General features: G+C 34.1%; 1 protein-coding gene across 5 annotated transcripts in view; it reads left to right on the top strand.

Moving 5' to 3' along the window:
• The window catches only part of GSK3B (glycogen synthase kinase 3 beta), a 228,474-nt gene that overhangs the window by 147,914 nt on the left and 60,828 nt on the right, over positions 1-19,732 (top strand). For all 5 annotated transcript variants that reach the window (XM_032298954.1, XM_032298956.1, XM_032298958.1 and 2 more), the window contains one exon: positions 2,212-2,309. In XM_032298954.1, coding sequence (XP_032154845.1) covers positions 2,212-2,309 — 98 coding nt within the window. The remainder of the gene's footprint in view (positions 1-2,211; positions 2,310-19,732) is intronic.

A 19,732-nucleotide genomic window follows, 5' to 3' on the forward strand; every position in this document is an offset into this window, starting at 1 on the left:
AAAAGTATACTAATATAGTTACATTTAAAAATGTTTTCAACAGAAATGTTTGAAATGAAAGAGTAGCTGGTTCTGACTAGATTATTGTCGTACTTAAATACAGCCAGAGGGAAAGCTGATGTCTCTAATTATATTGTCTTACTGAGAAATGGCAGAATGAGAGCAGAAGTCTTCCTTAGAACAAGGAACTGAACTTGCAGACAGACCCTTGAAGAATCTGTTATTCTGTAACAGCGAAACAGTTATTCGGGAGAGTGCTGTCTTGACTGGGAATTGAGAATGATTTTAGGCCTACCTCTACTGCCCAGTAGTTTTACCTTGGGCAAGTATTTACTTCTATCATGCCTTAGTTTTCTTATCTATGAAATAAGTGTATTAAACTAGATGATCTTGAAAGATCACTTTAACGTGAAGTATGAAACAAAATGTTATTCTGGCTTTAACCCCAACTTTAAAATTCTGTGTGCCAAAGCACTACTTTTACTTTTTGGTACCTTCTATTTAGTTGAAGTTTTATTCTATTTGGAGAATTTCATCCATTTGTCCTGTGAAGTAAGAGCAGAAGAGATGTTGGTGTCATCCAGAAAGTGATTGATAAATAACTTGTTTTTACTAACTTGACTGATATAACATGAATTGAAGGCTGCTAGTATAGTTGTTACCTGAATCTTTTGAGTATCAGTCCTCTGTGGTAACTACTAGGCAACAGTATTCCTTGATGTTTTACTTTTTGTCTTCCATATTTGTAGCTAAATCTTGCCTAAGAAAGTGTTTCCTGTTTATGAAGGCATAATTATCCCCTTACAATTTTTCGACCTTGTATTCTAAGATGAATCATTCCATATTAGAGAGGAAAAAAGTTCAGTGCATATTACCTTCCATCTTACTAACTAGGTAAAGGGATATTTTTAAACTTAGATTAAAATAAGCATTTATGTAAATAAGGAGGTACATCTTTTCACTTGACTATAACAGTATTACTATTGTCTTGGAGTAAAGATTCCCTAGGAATATTCATATTTGCTTCATTTAGCAGTTACCTAATATATTGGACTCTTGGTCTATATTTGCAGAATAGATGTCTTGTTTATTAACTTAGGACTGGATAAAATCAACTTGAGTTTGTTAAGTGAATACCCATATCATTTTTCTAAGTCAAAAAAAGTAGTCACTGGAGCAGTGATTTTCAGTCCCTCTTAAGAGTACATTTCACCACATCAGACCTTTTAAATTTTTGTTGTCTCCATACCGTTTACTGTTCCTTCTTTTCCTTCCCTACTGGTAGGTGGTAAAGCCCAGGAGTGATTCATATTCGTCTCCCTAAAGCACTTGAGTGTTGGTACATTAGAAACCTAGGAATCTCCGAAATCTAGAAGCTAAAAAGCAGCCTTTTCTTGGAGGAAGCCTTAATAGTGGGCTTTAAAATAGAGTGACCATACAATTTATCTTCTAATCTGGTAATACTTTTGAGAGAAAAAGAGGGTATTACTAATAATTGCCCCAGGACAGTATATAAACCATAACTATCCTGGGTAAACCAGGATGTATATTTTAAAGTATTTTAAAAGTATATTGAGTTAATTTTTAGAATGTTCTCTTGGGATTGAGGTTTTCACTTTGACTTAAAAGTGAATTATTTTTATAATTTATGAAATAAAATATATTCCTCTATCATTGCTATTCCTTTTTATTAAAAAAAGATAATTAAGTACATTTTTCTGTCAGTCATCCAAGAATATAAAAATCAACCATTTAAAATCTTAAAAATGTTCCTCAGAATTTGCATTGACTTAAAGTCCAGTGTCTGTGAAAGAGTGAACCTTTCCTTGCTGGTCTTCTGTAAGTACCTACTAATATGCAAAGATTGTGTCACTTTGACTTATTTTTAAGTATGGTAAGTAGATAGTCCTGCCATAGCTTTAGTACTGTAATCTTCTGTCTTGTTATTTGAAGACTTGAATACCTGAAATTTGATAATAGACTTTGCCTTTATTAGAATATTCCTATTGGCCTTCTTTCCTCTTTGGTAAGTTGAACATTTACTTAAAAAAACATTAGAGAAGTTTTATGACTGTTTTCTCTCTTTTGGATTGATAATCTTTTCCTTGTGATATTTACTCTGTGATCAAAGTAAAATTAGAATATGTATACAAACATTTTTCACCTCAATCTGTAAAGTATTAATAAGGTTTTGTTTTCTTTCCTCTTTAGATGTATGGTCTGCTGGCTGCGTGTTGGCTGAGCTGTTACTAGGACAACCAATTTTTCCAGGGGATAGTGGTGTGGATCAGTTGGTGGAAATAATCAAGGTGAGAAGGTTGAATCACAATTTTTGAACCAGAAGAAATTTTGATGCTACTTTAATAATACATACCACACATACATACAGATGAGAAACAAAAAATGGAGGAAGTGACCAAAGGTCACGTAGCAAGTTCAGCTATAAAGTGGGTATAAGAACACTCCCCAGCCTTTTGGTTTTTATTTGAGTTACTCTTCTGTTGTATGCTCCTAGAAAAGCTATTATGTATATCTAATACAAGAGAGGTATGTATCTCTTACTTAAAGTACTTAAAAGCGAAATTGGACTATAAGCTTATTAAAATGTATGTAAGCTGAATAAAAGCAGAAGCTGTATCTGCTTTTGCTCACTGTATATTCTGTGCTCCTAATACGCTGTAGAGCACATAGGACATACTTGGTATTTGGTCACTATTTATATTTATTCAGTACTTATAAAATGAATGATTGCCTACATGTCTGACTAGATCATTGATAGAAACAAAATTTTGACTTAGGGATTTAATATAATTTTATTTATTGGGTCAACATGGGTTTAATATAATTTTATTTTAAATTTTATTTAAAGCTGAATAAAAGCAGAAGCTGTGTCTGGTTTTGCACAGACACAGCTTCTGCTTTCATCCAGCTTTGCATACCTACACCTTTATTAACAACAAACATTTAAATATTATCTTGGAGTCTATGTTTTCTTTTAAGAATAGTAGAGCTGAGATTTCAATTGAATTTTTAAATGTATTTTTTTTTTTAATTTTAAATATTTGAGATCTTAAAAGAAGCCTCTTAAAAAAAAAATAAACCTAGTGTCTATATTTATATCACTAGATTGGCTCATTCTAAGGTTTCAGTTTGGACAAAGCACCGCCACCTACTGTCTTTGGGGCTTTGTTCGTGATATCCCAAATTTTTCATAGAATTGTTAAATTGAAAAATCTCCTTAGAGGTCATATTGTCCTATCCAACATCCAGTGAAAGAACCTTTTAGTTACATTTCTAACAAATGGTTTCCTATTATTTTCTTGAACACTTCCAGCGTCAGATTACTACTTAGGGACGCAGCTCATTCTATATTGGACAGCTTGAATTTAGTTTTCCTTATACTGAGCCCTAACTCCTCAGTAACTTCTACCAGTCGAATATAGGACTGTGATCAAATTGTTTTCACATCCTTTTACTTCATTCTATAAAAATGGGGATTTTTAAAATCAAAGGTGGTTTTGCTAGATGTCAGTATGTGCAAGTATAGTTGAAAAGACCAGTGTGTGATCAGTGATCATCCTTACTATCCATATAATTTTGCATCTTCTTTTTGGTAACCATCTTTGAGTTTCAGATTTAACGTTTAACCCTTGTTAACAGACCTATTTTCTTTTTTATTTCTATGCTACACCCAGATCTAAATTTGAATAGTTTGCTTTCTTTGTTTTTTAAACGCCTATGCTGTCATGTAAATTAATGCTTGAATACAGAGCTTGGCCAACTTTTTCTGTAAAGGACTAGATAAAATATTTTAGGCTTTGTGAGCCAAAACAAAATCGAGGATATCATATAGGTACTTCAATAACAAAAGAGAAAACACCTTTTTACAAAATTTTTTATTGATGAAGTTAGAGGTATAATAATTGAGGGTGTTCTTTTTTTGTTTTTTGTTTGTAAATACTAACCAGAAGAATTTTGTTCTTTTGGGGGGATATAACCCTTCTTTGAATTGAGGTTCAAAGTTAGTACTTTATAATCATCAAGTTGATTGCAAATCTGTTAATTCTTAGCTTATGGACCTTACACAGACAGTGAGCTATAGTTTCCTGATCCCTGCTCTTACATAATAATTCAGCATTTCTCCTGTCCCTAAACTTTTATTTGATGTACTTCAGCTCACCATCACCATGCTACAATTCTCCGGGCATATTTGCTATTCTATTTGTCATATGTATTTAGCTCGTTAGACTTGTGTCAGTTCTCTACTGATTATATTTTAGAATTTTGTGGTCATTTGTCATTAATTTTAATTCATTCATAATACAAATAGAATTTCTAAGAAGTCTAAGTGAACATTTGTGATAATTCCCTATCTTGTGCCTGCCATAATATCTTATAAACCTTTAAGTCTAGAGCTTGTTTGTGCCACTTTTTGTTAGTCCTTGTAATCCATTTTTCTGCTAATGTTAGTTTATGCTGCCTACTTAATAGGTTTTGGTAGAAACTCTCAGTTTATTACTGATAATTTCAGACTTGGTTTTTATTAAGTGCTTATTTTTTGCAAAATGGCCCACGATCAGTATGTAGTAACAGGCCAACTCTGAAACAAAACGCTCATTATTTTTGTACTGTGCTATCATCTTTCATTAAGAAATATACTTATTACCTTACTAGTTCCAAGATCACTGCTTATAAGATGTTTTGATAATGATATATAAGATAAGAGAATTAAAAGTATTTCCAAGCATCCAGGGCATTTGGGGATATCTGGTTTCTAGGTCTCTTTTACGTCCTTAAGAATGGCTGCCCAGGATAGATGGAATTAACAGTAGTAGTTTACTATCCATTTATTGACTGGAAGTTACACATTGCATGGAGACTCATAGGCTTTGTATTTTGTGCAAGTGTGTGTATGTTTAGTATAGTTCTAAGTCTTACTGCATGAAGGTTAATAAACTTCATAGGAGTGTTGTGTGTGTGTTTAGTGTAGCCCCAAATCTTACTGGTCTGGCCAGGGGCAGTAGTTCACGCCTATAATCCCAGGACTTTGGGAGGCTGAGGTGGACAGATTGCTTGAGTCCAGGAGTTTGAGACTAGCCTGGGGAACACGGCAAAACCCAGTCTCTACAAAAAAATACAAAAATTAGCCAGGCGTATTGGCACATGCCTGTAGCCCCAGCTACCTGGGAGGCTGAAGTGGGAGGATTGCTTCAGCCTGGGAGACAAATGTTGCAGTGAGCCAAGATTGCACCCCTGTACTCCACCTGTGTGACAGAGCAAGCCTGCATCAATCAGTCCATCAATAAAATAATAAATAAATATCACAGCCGGGCATGGTGGCTAATGCCTAAAATCCCAGCACTTTGGGAGGCCATGGTGGGCAGATCACTTGAGGTCAGGAGATTCGAGACCAGCCTGACCAACATGGTGAAACCCTGTCTCTACTAAAAATACGAAAACTAGCCAGATGTGGTGGCACGTGCCTGTAGTCCTAGCTATTCCAGTGGCTGAGGCAGGAGAATTGTTTGAACCTGGGAGGCAGATGTTGCAGTGAGCCAAGATTGCACCACTGCACTCTAGCCTGGGCGACAGAGCGAGTCTCTGTCTCAATCATTCAATCAATCAATATAAAATCTTTTTTCTTCTCTTTCCTGCCTGTTTTCCTCCTTCCATCCCTCCTATTATTGCTAACATTTGTTCCTCAAATGTTAAATATATATGAGGGCTCACTGAAATAAAAATTCTTAAGAAATGCTGATGTAGTTGTTCCAGTTTTCCTGATCTAAGTTGGAAAAGAGTGTGTTTATTTTCAAAATTAAATGTTTTTAAGACATTTTGTAATTTAAACAAATATTTTCATGTACTGATAAACATGGCTTTATGAATGCATTTGAAGTTTTCATAAAGGTGATCTCATAGATGCCCAGTTCAGTTCTCATGTTTTTTAAGGTAATAGTCATGCACCTTTAGTGATTATAATAACTAGGGAACTCATGTTAAACTATTCTTTTCTGCCTTCTTTTCATTTTCTCCCTTGAAAAACCTCATAAATATTCTCTCGAGTATCTTGGGATAACTAACCCTGGAAAAATAGGTAACTCTTCTCTGAATTTAAGCAAAAAAATGAAAGTGGATAATCATATAGTAAACTTTATGAAGTTTTTATGTGGTAGACTTTCCTCATTATTTTATACACTTTTTGAGCAGGCACTTTTTTTATTCTTATGTTTTAATATCTGATGGCACCAAAATAATTTTTAATTAAGGTTCATATTGAGTTAACTTGTTAGTTGTTAATTCATGAATTTGAAATTAGCTTGGAATTAATAGGAAAAGTTAATGGTGGTTGTTGTGTATTTTGTTTGTTAACATTTTATTGACTCAGATGTCCATGCCAATAATTTACAGCATAAGTATAACAGTTTAATTAAACAAACTTTATCTCATTCTAGCTAACATTTTTAATCTTCCTCACTGCTCTCTGATAGGTTTTTGTAAAATATTTAGAGTAAAATTCAAATACATTATCTTTAGAATAAGTTAAAAGTGTAAGAACAGATTTGAAAGTTGTGGAAAATCATTTCTAATCAGGAAAAATACAAGTATTTAATTTTCTGAAGTGAACTTCATGCATAAAATTGTCAGGTCAGCATTTCATTGTGTCATTTGACCTCTGCATATCAAAAATGCTTGGATTTTCACAGCACTTGTAAAAAGACAAATCCTATTAGGGACTCCTCAGATGATGTGCTTTTTTTCCCTTAAATTCTTCGTTAACATAATAACCTCAAGAAATATCTGATATAGTACCAGATACATGGTAAAAAATAAAACATTTTTGGAAAACTTGTACCAGGAATTTTGCCAAACTAATGTTCACTAATATAAAATTGTCCTTTTGCACCTCTGCGGTTGGCCATAGCAGTGGAACTTTGTAGAAGAAAGTCCTGTGAAGGCTTGTATAATTCTGGTGAAGGTAATAATTTTTAATGACAGTTACTTTTTTTTATAACTACGTATTCTTAGATTTTATATGCTTAGTGCAAAGAATGAGAAAGCACAAATAGAAAACAAAACCAATCATCACTGTTCTAGCACATCATGAAAAATACTTCTATAAATATTTTCATATACTATATTTTATTTGTGTTTAAATAAAAATACCATCTTACAGTTTTGTTGACTTTTAAAAACTGAACAACCAAGTATATTTTTAATGCTACATAGATTCCACTGCATGATTGTATTTCGAATTACATAATTGATTATGAAAATAATAACATTAAAGTTAAGTGATATAGCATTGTCTTTCAAAAAGTTTACATGATACATTGTCTTTCCAAAGTTTGGTTATTAAATTTATTACATAAATGACAGGTATCCCCAAAAAATTCCATGTAAGTGATCTAGGAAGTTTTGGACCTGGAAATGCTGTAAGTTTTAATAATAATTTCTTCCCTCCACTCTCCAAACTTTAAAACATAAATATCAAGAAAGGGAAGATGAACTTCAGAGTTTAATTTCTGGATTAAACTATCACAAAACTAACAATTTTAAAAGAAACCACCATTTGTAGAATTTTTTAAATGTTGAAATTCCTACAAAGATAGTTTCATTTATATCATAAACATTTACTTAATGCTGTAGTAATAATTTAACCATTGCTTTTGAATAAAAGAGTTTTAGGACAGAATTAGTCAATGTTCTACCTCTTCATAATAGAATTTCAGTATGGCATTTATAGTTTTAGTAACTGGCCTTTTGAATTTGGGTATATCTCTTTAGAAAAGCATAACATTAAACATATTGATACATAAATTATTTGCAATAGTAAAATTATTTTATAAGGCAGTTGAAGTCCCATAATTTCTTTTGTAATACAACTTTACTGTTGTTTAGTTTTCTCTTAACAATAGTTAACCAATTTAGATATCTGTGTAGATAGCTCTTAACCAGGAAAAAGCTAGTAAACTCTAACAGAAGCTTTATATTAGAAATTTGAAAATATTTGAAATTTGAAACTTTATGTAACAACACAGATTCAAATAGTCTTATGATTATGCTGTGGGAGCCAAGTAGGTAGGCTTCATTTATTATGATGCCTGTCCGTAGAAAAAGCTTTAGAAGGACGTACAAATTCTACAATGGAGAATAGAATTAAGGGAAGGTGAAAAGCAGAGAACTTTTATTTTTTTGCTGTTTACTGTTCTGTGATGCCGATTTTTTTAAGCAGCCATATCTTTTTACAATTGCAGGACTTATGAAAAAGCAGTTGCTTTGAATTTTTAGTTTTTATTTGTTAGTAAACAAAAACAGTTCTATAGAAGTTGAGAGTTACATTTTTGTTACAAATGTTTGCCTAAATAATTTTTTCTAGGCTTCTAATTTGACTGATGCTTGTTTATGGAATAATTTAGACAAAAAGATCAGTGGATCCTTGGCTTCTCAGAATTCTACATTTTCTGGTATTAGGAAATGACTGCTCATCATAAAAGCTGCCACTCAGTGAGACCTTACTTTGTATGCCAGGCGCTGGGTTAAGCACTTTACATTCGTTACCACACTTAAGATGTTAACCGTAAGAAGTAAGCATTACTACTACTATTACTACTGTTACTATGTTACTGCTACTACTGTTACTACAGGATATTCCCAGTATCCACAGTATCACTTTCTACTCTTTTAGTTACCCAGAAGCAACCACAATTCAAAAACATTAAGTGGAAAATTTTAGTAATAAACAATTTATAAATTTTAAATTACATGCTGTTCTGAGTAGTATGATGAAATCTCATGCTATACTGCTTCATTCCTCCTGGGGCGTGAATCCTCCCTTTGTCCAGCATATCCATGCTGTATATACTACCTACCTATCAGTCATTGACATCATTTGCCCCTGACATCCAGCCATGGACATTATAATGGCTCACTGGTCCAGGGTCATTCCAAGCAGATGATCCTCCTTCTGGTGCTTGGTGAGAAGGTCATTAGTAGACTAAGGCTATGATGTCACAAGGCCTGTGTAATTCACCTTACTTCATCTTAACATATAGGCGTTTTATCATCTCATGTCATCACAAGAAGAAGGATAAGTGTAGTACAAGAAGAAATTTTGAGAGAGAGAGACTACATTCACAGAACTTTAATTGCAGTATATAGTTTTACTTGTTCTATTATTGTTTTTAATCTCTTACTGTGCCTAGTTTATAAATTAGACTTTATCATAGGTGTGTGTATATAGGAAAAACATAGTATATAGTTTGGTACTATTTATGTTTTCAAGCATCCACTGGGGGATCTTGGAACATATCCTTCACAGTTAAGTGGAAACTATTACCATATGCAGGAGGAGTAGGGTGGTGGGAAAACTATCTGATTGATCCATAGCTCAGTTTGTAGCCTTTATTCATGGGATTTTGTACCTTTGGGGAAAATGATATGATCCTTAATGTCAACTTGAAACGCAGAACCTATTGAGTCATATTTATTACTTACTATATGTATAGTGTAAAAATTTATGTCGGCCAGCAGATTAGTGGTACAACCCCTAATTCTTACTGTAATGAATATATGACATCAGTTTGAGGTATCTTTAGGTTTAATTTTGTTTCAACCATTATAATAGTCAGCTCCTTTGCTTTGCTTTCAATTACACATTGTCCCCAAGATTCCTTTGCTTTGCTTTCAGTTACAGACAGTCCCTGACTTAGGATGGCTTAATTATTCTTTGACTTTCCAATACTGGGAAAGCAGCACAGATTCAGTGGAAACTGTATTTTGAGTACCTGTACAACCATTCTGTTTTTCAAGACAGTATTTAATAGGTTACATGAGATATTTGATACGTTATCATAAAATAGTCTTTGTGTTTTATTATTTTGTCCAACTGTAGGCTAAGGTAATTGTTCTGAGCACAGTTAAGGGTAGTCTAGGCTGAGCTATGATGTTCAGTAGATTAGACATATTGTTTGCATTTTCAGCTTAGGATATTTTCATCTTTACTGTATATGGGTTTACCATGATATGACCCCTTGGTAAATCAGGGAGCTTCTGTGTAGTTCAACCTTACTTTCACCATCTTCATTTAGCGAATACTTTAGGTTGTAATTATCTTATACCTGTACTATAGTTTGTTCAGTGCTCATTACATACACTCTTGTTTCCTGGCTTAACATTTTTATTGTCAATCTTTTTTGGGGTGGTGGGAGGACACAGAGTCTTCCTTTGTAGCCCAGGCTGGAGTTCAGTGGTGCTATCTTGGCTCACTGCAATCTCTGCCTCAAGTGATTCTCCTGCCTCAGCCACCCAAGTAGCTGGGCCTATAGGCATGTGCCACCATGCCTGCCTAATTTTTGTAATTTTAGTAGAGACAGGGTTTCACTATGTTGGCCAGGCTGGTCTCAAACACCTGACCTCAGTTGATCCACCCACCTTGACCTCCTAAAGTGGTGGGATTACAGGTGTGAACCACCACGCCTGGCCCAGACAGTCTTTTAGACAAAGGTCAAAGATAACAAATCAGAGTGTAATAGATATAAAATAGCTTTTTTTTTTTTTTTTTGTAAGTTTTTGATGGATACATGATGCATCTTTGCTAACTTGGCATTTGGAGTTTAATATCATATGATATTACCTTTTGATATTTTTTGTGCTATCAAGCTTTTGTGTTGTTAATGGATTACAGAGATAGTTTATTAAACTGATCTAATTTTTTCACTGCCAGGACATGTATGTACATCCTATTACACATTTTAGTACAGGTTTTTTACTTGTAATACACATAGTATGTAATACGTAAGGTGTTTGTTGTTCTTGTATTATCACAATTTTCTTTTAAATTTATTACTGATGAGAGCAGCAGCTCTGAATAGTTTTTGAATCAAAGACTACTTTGAAAATCCATAAATAGCAGTGGACACTTCGCCCCAGAAAAATGAACAAATACCCAACAATTTGTATGCAACTTTAGCTGATTCTTGGCCTTTCCATAGCTCACCCAAGAACATCGGGGTAAATATCTTATACACTATTATAGTACAAGGAAATATGACTACAGTTAATAATAACCACCTGTAGAAAGTAGGTATTACACATACAATATGATGCCAACATTTTGAAAATAAGTGAGAGTAAAGGAGGCATTAAAAGAATTATTCTAATGTAATAACTACTCAACTGCATTTTTACATTAGTATAATGTTTTCCATAGACCAAAAGAAATATTAATTTTAACTAATAATATGAAACGTTATTGGGTCTACAGTACTCCTCGTACTTGGTTAAATCCCTGTATACCTAAACGAATGTGTGCCCAGGTATGGAAAAGTAACTTCCTGGCGATGTAACTCAGTTTTAACTTTTGACTTGCGGATAATGGCATCCACTTGAAATCATTACTTTTCCCAGGATATGCAATGTAAAGTTATTTACCAGTTTGCCAGTGATGTTGTATTTATGCCAAGAAACTTTTTTTTAGACAGAAAAGGCTGATCTCAAAGTTTCATGACCTTATCACTTCAAACCTGATTTATAATTGTATTTTTGGTCGTGAGTCAAAAAACTATCCATATGATTACTTTTCCTGGGATATAATACCCTATAGTTATCAACTGCAGATTCTTGTGCAGGGTTGCCTTTTGAGTTCTTTTTTGTGTTCATCTAATTTCAGGGCCTCAGTTTAATACATTTTCTTTGGAGTCTATAAAGTATATGAAGGGTCAGGTGAAAGGTGGAACAGGGACAGAAATCTGTCAGGTTGACAACATGTGTATGCTCGACCCTGAGTTTAGGACCTATGTTTTACTAAGGAATTCTTGCTTCCTTTTTTTACAATAAAAGGTTAAAATGTTTAACAGCAATGATTCCTAATAAAATGCCTAACAGCAATAACTAGTAGGAAAAGTATAAGGAACTAGCAACCTTGTAGAAAGGGGCATTTCTAGTTTTTAAAAGTAAAAAGTATACCGAAGGCTATTTCATATTTATAAAGCAATACTGTTTATTTGATATATAAGATATAAAGAAAATATGAAGGAAATCTTGCTTTGTGGTGCTGCAAAGAACTATAGTGTTAGTGATTCTCAAGGGAAAGTAAAACTGGGTGATGTGTATACAGATTTTTACATGTATTAAAGAGGTAGGGTATTTTTAAGTTTGGAAAAAGTGTTGTTGTTTTTTTTTAAATCCAAGAGATTGATACTCCCTTTCTATCTTATATTCCTTCCTCGAGAATACCAGTTTAGCTGAAATTCACCTAGAATAAAGGTCTTTGACTCCTGTGAATATGTATCAACCAAGAATGAATTTTTCACTTTATGTTCAATAGTTTACATATTCAAAACTTTTTGGTGGAGAGGGAGATGACTTGTTTCCAAGTGTAAATTTTTATTTAGTAAAAAATAAATGAGGACTAAAACAGTCTTGAAAAAGAAGAATAAAGTTGGAGAGCTCAGTTTTGTTTTATTTTGTTCTGTCTTTTAAGACAGGGTATCGCTCTGTCACCCAGGCTGGAGTGCAGTGGTATGGTCATGGCTCACTGTAGCCTCCACCTTCTTGGCTCAAGCTGTCCTCCCACCTTAGCCTCTTGAGTAGCTGGGACTACAGGCACACATCCCCATGCCTGGCGAATTTTTATATTCTTTGTTACAGACTGTTGACCAGGCTGATCTCAAATTGCTGGTCTCAGCAAGTGATCCACTCACCTTGGCCTCCCAAAGTGCTGGGATTATAGGCATGATCCACCATGCCCATCCACACTTCCTGTTTTCAAAACTATGGCATAACTACAGTAATCTAGACAGTGTATTACTGGTGTGAGTGTAGTCATATAGATCAATTAAGTAGAATTGAGAGTCTAGAAATAAACCTTTATCTTTATTGTCAACTGATTTTTGACAAGGATTCCAGCACAATTCAATGAGGAAAGTATAGTCTTTTCAATAAATTGTGCTTGGACAACTGGATATCCATATGCAAAAGAATGAAGTTGGACCCCCACCTCATACCATATACAAAAATTATATAGCTTGTGGAGAAAAGGGAATCCTTGTACACTGTTTTTGGGAATGTAAATTAGTATAGCCATTATGGAAAACTATATGGAGCTTCCTCAAAAAATTGAAAATAAAATTACAGTATGATCCAGCAGTTCCACTTTTAGGTATATATATACTAAAGACTTGAAGTCAGCATATCAAAGAGATATCTGTACACCCAAGTACCATTTACAAAGGCCAAGATATGAAAACAATGGAAGTACCTATCAGTGGATGAATGGAAGAAAAAACTCTGTGTGTGTGTGTGTGTGTGTGTGTGTGTCTCATATATATGTGTGTGTGTGTGTGTGTGTGTGTGTGTGTGTGTGTGTGTACACACTCTCCACTACAGTCGAATACTACTTAGCCTTAAGAAAGTAGGAAATTCTGTCATTTTTAATAGCATGGGTGAACCTGGAGGACATTATGCTAAGTGAAATAAGTCAGGCACGGAAAGACCAATACTGCATGATCTTACTGATACGTGGATTCTAAAACAATCGAATTCCAGAAGCAGAGAGAAGAATAGTGTTTACCAGAAGGTGGAGAGGGTAGGAAATGTTGGTCAAAGGGCACAAAATTATAGTTAAACAGGAGAAACAAATGATAAGTATTTAATGTAATGGGTATGTTAATTCATCTAATTCTGTTATTCCATATTGTATACACATCACTGTTTACCTCAAAACTATATACAATTATAATTCATCAATTAATTAAAAACAAATGAATTCAGAATGAATCAAAGACCTAAATGTTAGAGCCAAAACTATAAAACTCTTAGAAGGAAACAGTTATAAATCTTTGTGAACTTCAATTAGTCAATATTTTCATACATGTAACACAAAAAGCATACATTACAAAAGAAAATATAGGTAAATCGGACTTTGTTAAACTTAAAAATTTGTGCTTTAGAGGACAGCATCAAGAAAGTTAAAAGGCAGAATTGGAGAAAATTTTTACAGATTATTTCTGGTAAGAGATTTTTATCTAGAATATATAAGGAATTCTTACAACTCAATAATAAAAGGAAAGCCTGCTTGAAAAATGGACAAAGGATCTGCATAGACATTTCTCTAAAGAAGATACACAGGTGGCCAGTAAGCATGCAAAAAGATACTCAACATCATTATTCATTAAGGAAATGCAAGTCAATACAATAATGAATTCTGTTATCACACTCACCATAATGACTAAAATAAAAAGACAGCAACTAACGTTGGTGAGGATATAAGGAAACTGGAACCTTCATGTATTGCTGGTGTGATTGTAAAAGAATGCAGACTTTCAACAAGTTTGACACTTCCTCAGAATATTAAACATTGAGTTATCATATGACCCAGCAATTCAGTTTGTAGGTGTATACCCTAGATAATTGAAAACTTAGAAACATACAAAGCGTGTATGCAAAATTCATAGCAATGTTATTTATAACTAAAAAAAGGAACAATTAAAATGTCTAGCAACTGATGAATAGATAAGAAAATGTCACACACAAAAGGCCACATATTATGTAATTCTATTCCATTTATATTAAATGTCCAGAATAGACAGATGTGGAGACAAAAAGATTAGTGGTTGTGGGGCACTAGGAGGAATGGGAATGATGGCTCATGGATACAGGCTTTCATTATGAGGTAATGAACATGTTCTAAAATTTGTTAGCAATTATGATTGCATACCTCTGTAAATAGAATCACTCAATTGTATAAGGGATGGGATTTATGATATATGAAGTAAAGCTTTTTTTTTTTTAAGGCAGAAGTGAGCCTATGTATCTGTAGAAGAATATCTGTCACTTCCACTGCATTTTAAGGAAGGTAATAAACTGACTATAGTTTTTCAAAGGACTCTAGAGGATTTCTCATAGTAGTACCTTCCACTCCCATTACCCCCCAAAAGGGAGGAGGAGCAGATCAACTTGAGTTAAATGATAGGCAAGAAAGAGTGAATGAAATAGAGTATAGGTGCACAAGGAGATCCTCCTATGTTCACTCTCTTTAGTCTAAATAAATACTTTACCCAAATTGTTTACTTGTGCTCAAATAATGTGACAGCTTGTTGCTCTGAAAAGTGATGAAAATCATGGAAATTCTTAATGGGGTTTTAATACTTGTATTGCTGCTGCCATAGCTTTTTGCTGTTTGCCTTTTGGAAATAGGAAGGAAACCCTGAGAGAGAAATATTGCACTGCAAGAAAATGGTTGCTTGTATCAGTTTGTAATCATATAGGGGAGAGGTATAAATTGGAATAAAATCCGCATTATTGCGTTTATTGTTTTAGCTACCTACAGCTAGTAGATTTAAAAAGTAAAACCCTGCTGGGTATGGTGGCTCATGCCAGTAATCCCAGCACTTTGGGAGGCTGAGGCGGGTGGATCGCTTGATACCAGGAGTTTAAGACCAGCCTGTCCAACATGATGAAGCCTCGTCTTTATTAAAAATATAAAAATTAGCCGAGTGTGGTGGCGCATGCTTATAATCCCAGGCACTCAGGAGGCTGAGGCACAAGAATCACTGGAACCTGGGAGGTGGAGGTTGCAATGAGCCAAGATCACATCGCTACATGTCAGCCTGGCTGACAGAACAAGACTCTGGCTCAATAAATAAATAAATAGTAAAATCTGTAAATTGTAGGACAATGCCAGAGGAGATGACATTTTATTATCAGCCCTCTGGAAGTTAAAATGGTATAGTAGTGATTCCATTGTCATTAGACTGATATTTTGAAATAGAATACATGTTTTCTAATTGGAGAAATTTGTCCTGTTTAGGATATAGCAGCCAACCTAACACAATTGAACACTCCAGATTCCATATGCAGTTCTTTTATGCAGAAAAGAAATGAAATGTTTAGGTATTCAACCATTTATAGGATTATGCTATTGTATTATATAATTTTGTTTTTAAAGCTTTTATTGAATTCATTATATATGTGTATATATATATATATATATATATGCCTAGCCATAAATTCTTTCAAGATACATACCACGTTAACTACATGTGTTAATTTAGTGAATGATTTTTACTGGGTGGTGGGCTAGAACATAGAGGTTTCTTGCCTTCAGGGGCTTCAGAGATTGATTGATGGCAGGAGAGGAACAGCTGAGGGCGGTAGGGCAAACTCAGTATTATTCCAGATGTCTGAGCAGAGTACAAGGCAGAAGCATTTCACTTAGAGTAGTGCTGTCTGGAAAGGCTTCATAGGAGAGATAATCATTGAGCTGAATCTTGAAACATGAAAAAGTATTTACCATATAGGGGGAGGAAAGGAGTGGATATTTAGTAAAACTAGGTCTCGTGTGTTTCTTTATAGTTTTCACTAAAGGTTCTGAATGGTGGGGTTGTTAGAATATGAGTTTACCAGGAAAGAGAAGACTGGAGCTGTTGACAGTGACCAGATCACATTAGCTTGTAAGCAGTTGGAAGCAATTGCAGGATTTTAAGCAGAGCAGTAAAGTAACATTTCTAGTAGGCTTTTACTTCGCTCTTAAAGGCTACACATACAGCTCTGTTACCGAAGTTTGGCGACCTCTGGTGTTGAATTCTAAAACAAACAAGACTATGGAAGAAATAATTGGCATTTCAGAGCATTTGTCAGGTGCTTTTTGTGAGGTGCTTCTTGGGCCATGTTATTTCTTTGAAGACAGTAATTATCAACTCAATTTCTGTGTTGATATTTCTCAGTGTTTGGATAAATTTGTAACTAAGTGGGACCAGGAACAGATTAAGTTATTGATTTAACGGTAAGGGGATGAACGGCATCCCCAAAGGGGTGGGGCAGGCTGATCTTGGTGCTTTTTGCAACAAATGGAATGGTCATGAGTTCTAGTAATAGATGACTAAGAATATGTTATCTTCCCATTGGTGTGATAATTTTTTAAATTCCCTCCTCTTGTATGAAACATTTCCATGTGATTTAACTTTCTTTAAGTCAAAGAAGGACTCACTTTCCAAGAAATCCAGGAGTAAGTATTAATTACTCAGAATATATGTCTTTAGTCTAAAGGTTTTGGGGAAAAAATCCATCTCTTAAAATTCAAGGGAACTCTAAGAATTGTTTTGTGCATGAAATGAGAACTTGTCAAACATCTTTTTATCTATAAAATTATTGTTCAGTTATTCTGTTTCAAAAGTTCCAAATGTAGAATTCAGCTGGAATAAGTCAGGTAGAAATACACTCTGAACCTAATAAAAACTTAATATAAAACCTAAAGATATACTCAGAGGTTGAAATAGGATAGTTGTTAAAATGTCTTATGTTTGTGGTGTTAGTTACAGATAGTCATGCATTCAGAATATTTGTTCTTTATATCTGTCACTTGCTCACCTTTTATTTAGCCTTTAATGATGTCCTCCGTCTATAATCCAGTTCTTATTCTCTATTAGCATGCTCTTTTTCACCTACACACCTAGTGTGCATAGAATGTACTTTTTACTCATTTGCCTGCTACATTCCTTAAGTAAAATCAGCTCTTGACTCCCCTTCCAGAACCTTTCCTGAATCTCTTCCTCTTTCCAGTGCAGTGTAGCACTTTCACTTCACACATTACCTATACTTACTTTGCTATACTATTCTGTCCTGATTGTTGTTGATTTATTTATGAGTCTCCGTGCCCTAGAGCTTCTTGAGGATAGGCTCGAAATCAACATTCTGAAATGTGAATAACTTCAGAAGCTGAAAAGTTTTTTAAATGCCTCCTGGTTATGTCTCATCTTTGCTTTCTAAAAAATATACATATTGTATACAAAATAGTTCTGATTTTGGGGTTTGACAGATTCTGATACTTTTAATACTAGCCCTATAAATAGCAATTTAAGAAGGTTAAAAATCTGTTTGCTTTTAGTATAGTGAAGGCAACACATATTACAAAATGGTCCCTTTTTTACTTTTTAAATCAAGTTAATAGAAATATAATTCATTTGTAATAAAATGTAGCCATTTTAAATGACAGTTTAGTGAATTTCAACAAACATACCCATATAACCACCACCCTGGACAAGATGTAGAACATGTCTATCACCCTAAAAATGTTTCTTTTTATAGCCTGTAATGACCAAATATCTCAGTTTGCCCGGACTGAGGTGTTTGCCAAATGGTCCCAGGCAAACTATGCTGGTTGGTCACCCTGTTCATTCTCCTTTGTGGTCAGTTTCCCATCTTCTGTCTCAGATGATCACTGATCTATTTTTGGTCACTATAGATGCCTATTCTAGAATTTCATAAATGAAATAATATCTTTTGTATCTGCGATTTTTGCTCAATAACATGTTTTTTGAGATTCATCAGTATTGTTGCTTGTATCACCTGTTTATTCCTTTTTATGCCAAGTTGTGTTCTATTTTATGAGTATACCACAATTTGTTAATCCATTCACCTGTGAATGGACATTTGACTTGTTTTTGGGTTTTGGTTATTATGACTAAAACTTCTATGAATGTTTGTTTACAAGTGTTTTTGCAGACATATGTTTATATTTCTCTTGAATAAAAAAAGTAGGACTGACTTTGCTGATCATATGGTAAGTAAGTGTATGGTTACCAAACTATTTTCGAACGTAGTTTTACGGTTTTACACTCTCACCAACAACACATGAGAATTTCAGTGCTCCACATTCTCATCAACACGTGGTATTCTCAATAATTTTAAATTTAGTCTTAAAATGACTTTATCATTGGGAAAGACCCCTCTTTATTTTTGTTTAATTTTCTTATCCTGAAGTCTTCATTTTCTTATATTAATATAGGCACTCTTTCTTACGATTGGTATTTGCATGGTATAACTTTTTGCATTCTTTTACTTTTTATCTATATGTTTTTTCATCTAAAGTGCATTTCTTACAGACATCATATAGTTAGGTGTTTTTTAGTTGAGTTTGACAATTTCTGCCTTTCTAATTGAAGTACTTAAGAGTATTTGCATTCAGTGTAATTATCACTGTGGTTGAGTTTAAGTTTTGCACCTTGGTATTTGTTTTCTTTTCATTCCATCTTTTCTTAGCTCTGTTTTTCCCCTTTTACTGCCACCTATGGATTAAATCAGTGGTTTTCATTTTCCCTGTTGGCTTTTAAGCTATACCTCCTTGTGTCATTTTTAGAGGTTGTTCTAGGATTTAAAATATGCATCAGTGTATTACAATCAGAGCCAGGCGTGGTGGGTCATGCCTGTAATCCCAGAACTTTGAGAGACTTAGGTGGGCGGATCACGAGGCTAGGAGTTTGAGACCAGCCTGACCAACATGGTGAAACCCTGTCTCTACTAAGAATACAAAAAAAAAAAAAAAGAAAAAAGAAAAATTAGCCAAGTGTGGTGGTGCACACCTGTAATCTCAGCTGCTAAGGAGGCTGAGGCATGAGAATTGCTTGAAGCCGGGAACTGAGATCACGCCACTGCTGTTTTTATGTAGTAATGTACCAGGTTGCATAGCAAATTAGGACCATATGACATTATTTCCATTTCCCTTCCTGTTCTTTGTGCTATAGTTTTCATACTTTTTAATTCTACATGTTACAATATTTGTTGTTACTTTGCTTTAAGCAATTTCCTCAAGAGAAATTTTTTAATGAGGGGGAAATGTCATACAGTTAACCACATATTTACCATTTTTGGTGCTCTTTATTTCTTTGTGTAGGTCAGAATGCCCATTTGGAAGTCTTTTTTTTAATCTTTTTTTTTTTTTTTTTTTTTTTTTTTT

This window comes from Sapajus apella, unplaced genomic scaffold, assembly GCF_009761245.1.
Source record: "Sapajus apella isolate SASKATOON/1434 unplaced genomic scaffold, GSC_monkey_1.0 scaffold40, whole genome shotgun sequence".
NCBI lineage: Eukaryota > Metazoa > Chordata > Mammalia > Primates > Cebidae > Sapajus > Sapajus apella.